This window comes from Cololabis saira, chromosome 17, assembly GCF_033807715.1.
Source record: "Cololabis saira isolate AMF1-May2022 chromosome 17, fColSai1.1, whole genome shotgun sequence".
In the NCBI taxonomy this organism is placed as follows: Eukaryota; Metazoa; Chordata; class Actinopteri; order Beloniformes; family Belonidae; genus Cololabis; species Cololabis saira.
The window spans coordinates 11,839,796-11,852,518 of record NC_084603.1 but is presented as its reverse complement, the minus strand read 5'-3'; the positions used below and the strand labels follow the sequence as shown (position 1 = coordinate 11,852,518).

The 12,723-nt window shown below is 41.6% G+C and overlaps 1 protein-coding gene across 1 annotated transcript in view; it reads right to left on the bottom strand.

Moving 5' to 3' along the window:
* cdh23 (cadherin-related 23) overlaps positions 1-12,723 on the bottom strand; it is a 230,210-nt gene that overhangs the window by 109,199 nt on the left and 108,288 nt on the right. The window contains exons 9-10 of the mRNA XM_061745915.1: positions 7,301-7,413; positions 5,490-5,678 (exon numbers count right to left, since the gene is read on the bottom strand). Coding sequence (XP_061601899.1) covers positions 5,490-5,678; positions 7,301-7,413 — 302 coding nt within the window. The remainder of the gene's footprint in view (positions 1-5,489; positions 5,679-7,300; positions 7,414-12,723) is intronic.

Genomic DNA, 12,723 nt, shown 5'->3' with positions numbered 1-12,723 from the left:
CATCTCCTCCAGAGCAAATTAAATTGTAGTCGAGTCAAATGTGGTGGTGTGAGTGAGCGGGTGAATAATGTGAGCAGGGGGGAGAGAGAAAGTCGGAGAGACAAAATGACAGGACAGGTGTAAAATGTTTAAATTCTTTGTACAATTTGGTGTCTAGGTGTGTATCCCTGTGCTAATGTGAAGCCCTTGCACTCCAGAAGAGGTTGGTGTAGGTGCTGACGATTCACACGACTGCAACATCTCCCAATAAACAGTTTCACACAGTAGGTTGACACTCTCTCTGGCTGTATATTTATGTAAAAGCAGGACAAATAAAAAGGTTAAAATAGGGAGAGAAAAAACAACCCAAATGTTGCTGCGCTAACCGTCATTTCTGAAAATTATAATCCAATTAGTCTGCAGGTTTAGATACTCAGTCATCCAGGACACGTTGAAAAAACAACAAACAACACCTGCCCTTGTTTTCTTGGTTCTTGAACACATTTCAATTTTCACAGCCTTTTGCACCTTGATTCATGTGATTGAGGCTCTTCACCTGCTGACCAGGTAAACAACTTGTAGTGGACAAAAAACCCTGATCTGCAGCAAGTTAGAGTGAAGACTTTTGGATGAGAAGTTGAACGTCTTTAAGAACCAAGAAAAGAAGACCATTTGTCTTGTATTCTAGTTTTTAAAGTCCTTAAAGTGTAAACTCACTAAAGTCAACAATTGCAATTGAAGAAATTGAGAAAAAACATGTCAATATAAAAGCAAAGAGTCAATCTTTTGTCATCACTCTCTTAAGACTGAACACTAATAGAAGATGCCAAAATAAATATTTGTATCATTACATTGTCTGGTTCTGTTCTGTCCGATGTCAGAAAAACCCAGAATAACAAGAAGAAAAACAAATGTACAACTTCAGCAACAAAAAAACCCAACTTCAGTCAGCTGCTGAATGAGCTGAACATGCTTTGTGATAAAAATAAGTGAGTGTGATGAAAAACACCTCTTTATCGAGATAAATTACTTCTGAGAAATGTCATCATTCTCAACCTGCCAACATCAAAAAACAATTAAAGTCATTTAAGAACAAACATGTGTTAAGAAGTAAGTAGATACTGAACTTTGCCTTTGCAGCAGTGTTTTAGTTGATTAAACTTATCCAAAGGTGGATTACAGTATCTGTATTTTAGGGATCAGACAACAGTGTTCATGTATTTTCTATATAAAACATTTCTTCAAAAAAAGGTAATACATGAATATATTACTACCAGGTTATTGACAACATGTGCAGTAAACCCACGAAGAAGCATCCGGAGCCATCAGCCACAAGTAGTGGCTGACATGCTGAAGCGACCCCATGGAAACAGACATAAACAACATTTTTGTTTGCGAGGGTGAAAACGTCTTGTCAGAGTACTGGTCAAGTTTCTTCCTGGTATGGCAAGAGCTGAAGGTTCAGATGAATCATGTGAGAAAATGTTCTTAAAGAGCAAAAAAACCCTCAGACAGTAGCATACAGTGGGGAGAACAAGTATTTGATACACTGCCGATTTTGCAGGTTTTCCCACTTGAAAAGCATGTAGAAGTCTGTAATTTTTATCATAGGTACTCTTCAACTGTGAGTGATGGAATCTAAAAAAAAATCCAGAAAATCACATTGTATGATTTTTAAGAAATTAATTTGCATTTTATTGCATGACATAAGTATTTGATACATCAGAAAAACAGAACTTAATATTTGGTACAGAAACCTTTGTTTGCAATTACAGAGATCACATGTTTCCTGTAGTTCTTGACCAGGTTTGCACACACTGCAGCAGGGATTTTGGCCCACTCCTCCATACAGATCTTCTCCAGATCCTTCAGGTTTCGGGGCTGTCGCTGGGCAATACGGACTTTCAGCTCCCTCCAAAGATTTTCTATTGGGTTCAGGTCTGGAGACTGGCTAGGCCACTCCAGGACCTTGAAATGCTTCTTACGGAGCCACTCCTTAGTTGCCCTGGCTGTGTGTTTCGGGTCGTTGTCATGCTGGAAGACCCAGCCACGACCCATCTTCAATGCTCTTACTGAGGGAAGGAGGTTGTTGGCCAAGATCTCGCGATACATGGCCCCATCCATCCTCCCCTCAATACGGTGCAGTCGTCCTGTCCCCTTTGCAGAAAAGCATCCCCAAAGAATGATGTTTCCACCTCCATGCTTCACGGTTGGGATGGTGTTCTTGGGGTTGTACTCATCCTTCTTCTTCCTCCAAACACGGCGAATGGAGTTTAGACCAAAAAGCTCTATTTTAGTCTCATCCGACCACATGACCTTCTCCCATTCCTCCTCTGGATCATCCAGATGGTCATTGGCAAACTTCAGACGGCCTTGACATGCACTGGCTTGAGCAGGGGGACCTTGCGTGCGCTGCAGGATTTTAATCCATGACGGCGTAGTGTGTTACTAATGGTTTTCTTTGAGACTGTGGTCCCAGCTCTCTTCAGATCATTGACCAGGTCCTGCCGTGTAGTTCTGGGCTGATCCCTCACCTTCCTCATGATCATTGATGCCCCACCAGGTGAGATTTTGCATGGAGCCCCAGACCGAGGGAGATTGACCGTCATCTTGAACTTCTTCCATTTTCTAATAATTGCGCCAACAGTTGTTGCCTTCTCACCAAGCTGCTTGCCTATTGTCCTGTAGCCCATCCCAGCCTTGTGCAGGTCTACAATTTTATCCCTGATGTCCTTACACCTGATGTCCTTGAGAGCCGGAAGTCCTACTGGTTGACAGGTGATCAAATACTTATGTCATGCAATAAAATGCAAATTAATTACTTAAAAATCATACAATGTGATTTTCTGGATTTTTTTTTAGATTCCATCACTCACAGTAGAAGAGTACCTATGATAAAAATTACAGACTTCTACATGCTTTTCAAGTGGGAAAACCTGCAAAAACAGCAGTGTATCAAATACTTGTTCTCCCCACTGTACAAGCTGCGCTTTAATACGCTACCATCTGAACCGCAACGTGTTGATTTCAACCTCCGGTTGTGCTTTCGGCTGAGTGTGATTGTAGCATCACAACTGGCATGGATTCAGCTCACTAGCGGTGACACTGAAAACCAGAAGTAGACATGAGACTGAAGTTTATTTAGCGTTTTGGAGACAGCTTTCCAGCAAAATATCTCCTTTCTTTTGATTTGTATTTCAAAGAAATGACTTAGAACTTTCATAAATATGAATCCACAGCTAAGCAAATGGCAGGACAACTGGCACTGCAAGTTTTATTGATCATTATTAATAGTATTATTTTACCACATCAGCCTTTTCCAATGTGAAACCTAAACATGTGCTTGGAAAAACGCTGATGGAAGCAAGACTATTACTTGTATCAAAGATACAAATCCAAAGGAACCAGTATCGTTCGTGTTCTGGAGAAACCAGGTTGTCGGAGCTGGCATTCGTGAAGAAGTTTATCTGACATCAGCAACAAATTAGACAATGTTCTCCTCATGCAAATATTTAATTTCCGCTCAGTGTGAGAGTGCATGCTGCTGTTCTGCCGCTCACTCGCTCCTCTGTTTTCTAGATAACTTATCAGCTCCGTTCACTGACTCAACGCCTCTGACATATGTGATACCACGAGAGATTTAAAAAGGTATCATGTAGTTTAAGGCAAATGAGCCTTTGCATATTCAGAAGCAAAGCAGCAGGGAGGTAATTTGCACATTAATGTTGCAATTAATTTGTAGCAGAAATAAACAAATATGCCTTTGGGGAATTTTTGTCGCGTTATTCCAGGCCAGGTCACTTCGAGCATGGATGTGTGGCATCTTCAGCTGATCTATTTGATCCATCCCAGCATTTTAATGTTGATCTCTCAAAATGATTGGTGACATCACAGTGATACAACTTTTATATACAAACAATGGTTCATGTAAAACATTATAAATTATATTTTAAAATGTAATTGGGGAACATCTATCTAAACCAAAATCCATTGTAAAACAGACATGTCATCCAGCTGATGTAGATTTTAAAACAAATAACTTGACATCAGTGAAAGGATGTTATGCTGTGCTGCTGGAATTTTTCTTCCCCCCAATTTATTATTGATTATTTTTATCAGAACCCCCTGATTCCATGCGACCTGCCAAGGGCATTAACTGCCTCTCATTGATGCCAGCTGGGATAAAGTCCCCTGCAGCCTAAACAGGATGAAGCAGGTGTAGAAAATGGGTGGATTAATCCACAGCTTTCGTCCATTAATTGTGTTATATTAAAAATGAAGCCCGGCAAGATAAAGTATGTCTTAATGCGCAGTATGACTGATGGCATCTTGGCCTAATTCTGTCCTGTTGAAGGAGTGCCATGTTGAAGAAATCATTATGATGAGCTCAATCCTTTACTGGTCAACGTGCTGCCGTTCATTTTAAAAATGAATCCATGACCCAGAAGGAAAATGTGGGTGTGGATGCAGGGTAGCTGTATGGACTGATGTGGCAAAGACAGGTATTTTTTGACAATTGCAACGTCAGGTATCATTCTTCTGCTACTTTTTAATATCCAATTACAATTATGTGCATCCCTTATCGTTGGGGTCACTGGTTCAGCAGAAAACTGAGAAAAACTGTTTTCACAACTGACAACTTTTAGTTGATGGGAACGAGGGAGATAGCAGTTTGTATGTAGTATTTATGTTTGCAGCAAGAAAGATGTCTTATGTTATGAAAAACAAGCCTCTAGCTGTATCGTTAAAAAGAAAAGTAGTGCCCTGAATATGCCAATCTGTGTCGACACTCCAGGATTGTGCTGCGGTCTCAGACAGCGGTCTCAGACAGCGGTCCTATTGGGACAGGAGGGATCACTGCAAAGCTGTTTCATGTAGTTCTGCTTACATCAAACACATTATATTAGCCTTTTCTCCTTTGCATACCACATGGGTGCGTCTTGTGTATCGTTTGCACACGTATTCATCAAAAACACCACAGTTAAAGAAATTTACCGACAGTGCACTGTAAGTTTGCTGAGCTACTAGCTGCATGCATGCTTTGCTTGACGCAGTAAAAACAAGGTCCTATTTATTTATATAGTATATTTTAAATCAACTGAGAGGACTGAAGTGCTTTACAATCAAACAAAAAACATAATTTAGAAGCATGATACATAATTAAAAGCACTGATGGAACAATAAAGTCGGAACAGCATTACAGTTCAGTACAATGTGTCATTCTTGAATCTGAACTGAAAGCCAAAGAGATGCAAGAAACTGTCCTTGAACCGCACAAAATTTTTAAAGGAATGGGTATAAGAGCAGGGCTTTTCTGTAAAGTAGAACGTCTTCCCACTTTACAAAACTAACATGCAAGTTGGACTGGTGTGTCACAATCAACAAGCATAAAGTGCATTAAAAAAGGCGTTTGATTTTAATACTTAATCTAACGACAACAGGATTCAACGCCATCACTCTAATGTCAGATGTGCTGCAGGTGTAGTAGCTTTAGGTTGTGATTCACCCACCTCGTCCTTGTCTTCTGCCTGGATGAAGAGCGGCAGGGCAAAGCCCACCTGGGCTAATTCGGTTATGTGGACCCGGTACTCTGAGCTGTTGAACTTTGGGGCATTGTCATTCTTGTCGATTAACAGGATGGTGAAGGTGGTCATCACCGTCGCCTTTGATGGACTGCGGTCGTCATTCAACTCTGTGGCCTTGTAGGGAACAATAAAAGGAAGTGGAAATCATATATAGAGAGAGATTTGAGATGCATTTTACTGAAAATGTCAGTCTGAATAGAGGTGGTCAGCCAGCAATTTCACGAGATATTTACAGCTGTTCATTTATTGGATCAAAAGGTGGGCAGGTGGCCTCAAAGCAATCAGAGAAATAGTTTCAAAGTGAGGGCAAGAGTGGGTCAACAAATGCATGTGCACACATACACTTGGACACACAATGAGATTCAAGAGAAAGGAGCCCCATTGAGAGGACACAATTACACACTCGCTCTGTTTCTCGCTGCTCTGGTATTGAAGATGTGAGGCCTGCGAAATGGAAGAAAAGAAAAGAAAAATCACAGAGAAAAGTAGGTATGGGCAAGCGTTATCTTTTATTGATGGAGAAGTGCCACAAGCAATAGGAGAGGAGGCAGGAGCAGTGTCCTGGCTTCTACGTAATCAAGGTAGTTTAGCCTCTTACGTCCCAACGATCCTGAATCATTTGACCTCCACCTCTGTGTGCTCAGCACTATCTGAACTGCCTGAAGTTGAGAAATTAGTTGTATTACTATGGCACAGCACAATCAATAGAAGCAACAGCAAAGAAAGCACAAGCAGAGGAGGAGGGAAAAATTTTGAGGAAAAAAAAATCCATATCTTATAAATACATTTTTGAACTACATTTTCTCTTTTCAGCACTTTGGTCATGCTTCTTTCCCTGTTTGTAATTATTGATTTCAATTAAAAAGAGACTCAGGCTGATACATACTAGCTAGAGTCTCTTTTGTATTAAGCCTCAGGAGCAGCTGTATCTCAATCATCAATCTCTGTGTTCTATCAACAAATGTCGCTACTAAATGTGTAAAATGCACAAGTGCCAGGGAGGTCAAAAAGTAATTTCAAATGTTTTGATGATGATTGTGCTGCAACTTCTCGGAGTGACAATGTTGCAAAATGTTTCAAGAACATTTTATTTTCATTTTCAAAAAAGGGGAAAAGAAATCCTCTCACTTTCAGGAGTACTTAGAAATCTGTTTCACGCATGCCGTCTCCTCTGTGGAAAGAACTTGGAGTATAATACTAGCAGAGAAGAAATAAAGACAGAGAATTGCGCTGGAGTGGACCAGTGAAAGCTCAGTGAAGGGATTGAGGGATTCAGAGATTTCACCTGCTTCCAAGAAAAAAGAAAAAAAGAATAAAAATGGAGAAAAAAGAGGCCTCAACATCCCATTACTCGAGCTTTTCTCTTCTGCCTCCTTTTGTCCTGGCTGAACACGAGATTCTGAGCGGGACATTATCATGCAATCGCATACATGAATACCGTCATTACAGAGCCCGAAAAAGGTATAGCACACTCGGAAAGCATCTATCATGAAAGTGATAGCTGCTTTACTATTTCCAAAGAGTAGGGCATCTACATCACAAAATGTGTAGTAGGATCCGGGATGAAGTATTGCAGTCAGTACATCTTTTGAGACTGTATTGAGCCCAGACACTACATTGATTTAATACGCTATCATATCAAAGCTCCCTCTTGATCCGCTGGAGAAACAGTTTCGATCTCCTTTCCAGGCAGACGGTCTCTCCTCTCCCCGACCGCCTCCCATTCAGCCGCTCACCTTGACAGTGAGAGTGAATCCTGATGAGTAGAGTGGGTTTTCTCTGTCCAGCTGGCCGTTCACTGTCAGCGACCCACTTATGTAGTCGAGGGCGAAAACGCTGTTGGTGTTTCCTAGACAGCCGATGACAAACAGGCGAAGGAAGAAAAGTCAGAAGGACAAACGAAACTGGTGTAGTGGATAATTCAACATGACTCCAGCGGTGCTGCGAGGAGCCTGTGGAAGGGGAAGTGCTGGATGAGCCATCTTTTTCATGCAATGTGGAAACTCCTTGTATTGTGGTCTGTTTTATCTCTTCCTGCCTTGGGCTGACCAGCCACCTCTAACCGCTCCACAAGCTGCTCCTCTTTGTTGCTCCTGATAGTGACGTACTGTTATGTCTGCACTGTTTCCACAGATCATATTTTTGTCACTTCTAAAGAGGATAAAATGTGGATATGAACAAGAACCAAAGGAAACACCAGGGAAGAAGCCAAGTCATTCAATGATATTAGTTTTAGACTTAGAACCTGTGATATTTCTGTTGCGACTCTAGTGGCCTTTATTTTGAAAGTGGCCGGACAGGAAATGGGTAGAGAGAGGGGGGAAGACCATAGACATATATACGTAGACGCTGCATCAAGTGTTCTTGCCCGCTGCTGCGATACGTCAACGGCGCTGCCATATTGGATGTGGCAAGACTGCGCTGTAAACTAATACAAGTGAATGGACTTATTTTCATAAAGCGCCTTCCTACAAAGAAATTTACGTTTTAAGTCTCATTTATTAATTCACACACGCACTAATATATTTGGGAAACAGTTAGGCACCAAATATAATATATTTAATTTTCTCAGATGGCAAAAATAAGAACTTTATTGATCCCACATAGGAATAATTCATGTTTTATCAGCTTATATGAAAAGCATATTTTACATAAACACATTTAAACATTTTCAAGTAACAAAATAACATATTTGAACCATTTTTCAGATTTTTTTAGTTATTTTATTGTCTGAAAAATATGTTATTTTGTTATTTGAAAAATGTTAAATTTGTTTTGTTGATGAGAAAATATGTTTCTCTATTTTTCTTATTTTTGTGAGGGGGGATATATATTGTTTTTCGGCACTACCTTGTTCTCTATAGCTGATATAACATGAATTACTCCTATGTGGGATCAATAAAGTTCTTATTTTTGCCATCTGAGAAAATTAAATATATTATATTTGGTGCCTAAATGTTTCCCAAGTATATTAGTGCGTGTGTGAATGAATAAATGAGACGTAAAACGTAAATTTCTTTGTAGAAAGGCGCTTTATGAAAATAAGTCTATATACTTGTATTAGTTTACACGCAGTCTTGAACATCCAATATGGCGGCGACGTTGACGTACGACTCAGCGCTCGATGGGGCGTCTACGTATATATGTCTATGGGGAAGACAGTAAAGAGGGACGTGAGCTATCCAGGACCCCAGAACCTATAATATTCTTGAAGATGTTGAAAATATAAGCTCTTTCTGTGGGTCTTCCTTAAAACTGTACAGGGTGTGATTCTGTCTTCTTAGAACTGTTGATGAATTGCATTAACTTTGTCACAGTCTGCAGTCCTTCACAGTGGAGCGTTTGAAATTATTACCAGCACACAGGCCTCATTAAGAAGTCCGAGTGCACTCAGTGCTCTATACTCACTTCAGTTAAACAGGTTAAAATATTAGAGTAAGAGCCACTTGAGTCCTCTTCATATTTTCCTATTCCCTCTCCTCCGTTTCAAATTAGTGCCCCTCTTGTTAACTCTCTCTCCTGTCATACACTCCTCCACAGCACACTCTGTAAACCATTGTGAAGCCGTGGGCTTAATTATACTCAGAAGATAGTACACAGAATGGCCCGCAGAACCTCCTTACCTTTGCGAGTAATGTTTTCAGACTCCCCTCAGAAAACCCAGTTAGTGTCCTAGCAATCCATGTCTCAAGTCAGATAAATCAGCTTAAAACAGGGAAGGCTTTTACAGTTTGCTTTTTTGTCTCTAAGTCTGTGCAATTTTGAACAGTGGTAGCTCCTAAATGAGAATGTTATCAGCGTTACTGTATATATCGTAAGCAAACAATGATGCACTCAGGACTGACGCCAATAGTTTTTGGCAACACTAGGCGTTTTTAGCTTGGATCTCACTATTGTTGCTTGACGATGAACGCGTGTTTAAGGCACGTTGGGTAATATAACGGAAGGTGTGTTATTTGTCACCTTGTTCCTGAAGGCGAGTTGAGGGGAGGGAAGGTGAGACGGGAGGCGTTATCTGCGTAATATAACGTAACCTGTGTGGGCGTGTAGAAGGACGTATTGTCCCTACATCAGCAAGATTTATATCCCACCAGACAGGTACATTTTTCAAAACCAGGATGGATGAACATCGGAAAGATGATTCTTGCCAGCCCCCCCCCGTTTGTCATTTTTTCACTCCAATGGACCATCCTTTGTGATCCAGCGATAAGCCGGTTCATGGCGTCCTCAGATCTGTGGCCAAGTAGCTCCCCAGTTACTCATCTTGCAAATATACACCCTACCTGTGACCCCCTGCAACTGTTTCCTCATTTTTATAAAATAAATAAAAAAAAAAAACTAAAAAAAACACAACCTCCCCTGGTGGGTTGTACTGAGGTTACGTGATCAACAAATCCCTCCCACGACCTGCCAGCCCACATTAGTTCTGTTTATATTAGTTCTGACCATATTAGTTCTGACCAGTGATTAAAACTACCCTCGGAGGTGAGTTAGCTCGACACACCACCCGCATCTGTCAACGTAAAAAGGACAGGCGACATGCTAGATCCGTGCGTTAAACGCGGGATATCCACCAATGTAAAAGGGGCTAACGATTGGTAGCTGGGAGAAAAGCTAATCTTATTTTAAAGTTCTTGCTGGCATGGTGGATCACACCAATGGCTTTCTAAGAAGAAGTCATCTCGAGAAGTGATCTCGAGAACTGACAGGTGCCAAAGTGTCCCTGAGCAGGACACAAAATGTCAGCCACTAGTGGTCACACACGAGAGTTCTCATACAGCTGGTCTCAAGCCTTTAACTGCTAGTTACCGAAAAATAGTTATTAGATACCATTACTAGTTACTTCATTAAAAAGTAACTCAGTTAGTAACTCAGTTACTTAGACCAAAAAGTAATGAGTTACTATGAAAAGTAACTTTTTAGTTACTTAAAAAAACATTATTTTAAATGTTCCCATTAACGCCCCTCTAGCCTTCATTTCAGCAGGTACTGTATGGATTTACATTGTGCCTTGTGTTCTGCATTCTGATTGGCTAAACAGCCTCCCCGCTTCTTCACTTCCTGTGTCAATAACGTTGGTTACTTAGCAACAATGCTGAGATCGGCTAATGAGCTTCAGCAGCATCTCAAGAACGGGACTCTTTGATGAATTGTTCATTACAGTCTCAAATATAATCGATGGTGGCATGTTGGTTTATAAGAATCTTTTTGCCCAGAAGAAAAAAAGAGCGACAACAACGACCCATAACTATTTTCTTCTCTCGAAAAAACACAGCTGCACACGGGCTTTAGAAGAAAAAGACGCTACAGAGCGGAGTCGGGATGCAGCAGCAGTCAGAAGAGCAGGGAAATACGTGCGAGGCGGTGCTGATCTCCGCAATTTAAAGCCTTCTATAATAATTGTAAAAAAAAAAAAAAGGTTGCTACTTCACGGATTTCATTATCACGGGTTCTTTTTGGAACGTAACCCCTGCGAAAAACGAGGGATTACTGTAATGACAATATCTCCACATTGCGAAACTCGCCTTGCTCTCTTGGCTCGCCATGACCGGTCATGTTTTTGATGCACACACGCCCACTACGTTTGCCCCCGCCTCCGCGTGTGGGGAAAAAAAGCTTCACTGTAGCCAGAAATAACAGAGTAATGCACCGCTTGGTAACAGTAGTTGAGTTACTGAATTTAAAAAGTAATGCGTTAGAGTATTAGTTACAGTCAAAGCTAACGGCGTTACTGTAACGCGTTACTAAATAATGCGTTAGTCCCCAGACCCGTCGCCAGACCTCAGTCTTAAGGGGGGCACCATTACTTCAGCCATATATTCGCGCAGCACTGATACACGTAACCATCATGTTAAACATAACCAACAGCAACTATGACCAGCTATATACCCTATATAGCATAATTCCTCACAATTTTAAGCATAACATCAAAGCAGTATCCACAAAACATTGAAGCAATATCCACAAAATACTTGACTATGCAACATAGGTGTACAGTAACACCAGAATCGTCTCTCAACTGAAAAAGCACCATGGCGGGTGCATTTTAAAACATTCAACAGAGGGATATGCATTTCCATTACGCACACGCGCGCGCACACATATACACACACACAGGCACACGCACTTTGATCCTACTTTTAGTGGAGGCAGCGCTGTTCTCTTATTAGTCCATCCCGTGTCAGCACAGCGGTTGGCGGCGTTTCTCCGAGCTGAACCTCCTCATCAATGAATCCTTCCACTGGGACTTGAACCTGTGAGTGAGGTCCTTTTCAAAAGCGAGCTGAATCCGCTGGGCCTTGCGTCTGTGCAGCATACTGCGCCGATGCTCCGAGAACATGTTTTTGAGCCTGGAAAATTCGTTTTCACATACTGCTGTGGAAGCTCCTAAAGTTAGGGCAAGGGGTGCTGTGACAACAGTCGGCATAGCCTGGAGAGCACAGTTGAATGTGCGGAGGATGTTGGCTATTGTCCATTTTCCATCTTCGGGGGGGACTGGGTTGTCGGTCATTTTCTTCGCCAAGAACTCACGGGCAACAGCATATTCAGATTCAACCACATCAGCTCCAGCTAATTCCAGTAGAGGGGTTACCTTTGATGGGTCCAGGAAATTATTCTCGGCCTCTGGATCCAGAGCAGCCAGTGCGCCTATGAGCTCGCTGCTGCGCTCTCCAAAACGCGCATCCATCTCTCCTTGCACAGCATCGATGACACTGTAAAATAACCTCTTGAACTCGGTCTTTTCGTCTATGTCACTCTGTGCTTGCCCAATGGTTTCTTCAACTTCAAATTCACGGAGGTTCTTGTTAACTGCGCGTCTTCTCTTGCTTGGACCGGGGCCGGTCACTGGCACAGCCTCACTGGCCGTGACTGGAGGAGCGCAGAGATCCCATAGTGCAGCAAATTCATTTTCTGTGCGCAGTGTCTTCACACAGTCAGAAGCGCTATTCACAAGTGTCACTGCAGTGAACAAGTCCATATCTTCCCCAGCGAAAACTAGACCGCAGATTCATTCATTCATTCGAATTGCGCAGTAACGGTTATTGACGTAGGCTACGTCAAGTACGTAATCTGACGTTTCGGCCGTTGCAGTATAAATCTCCCAATCAAACATAAACACACCATTCTTCCATTATATTTTTAATATTTTAGTGATAAG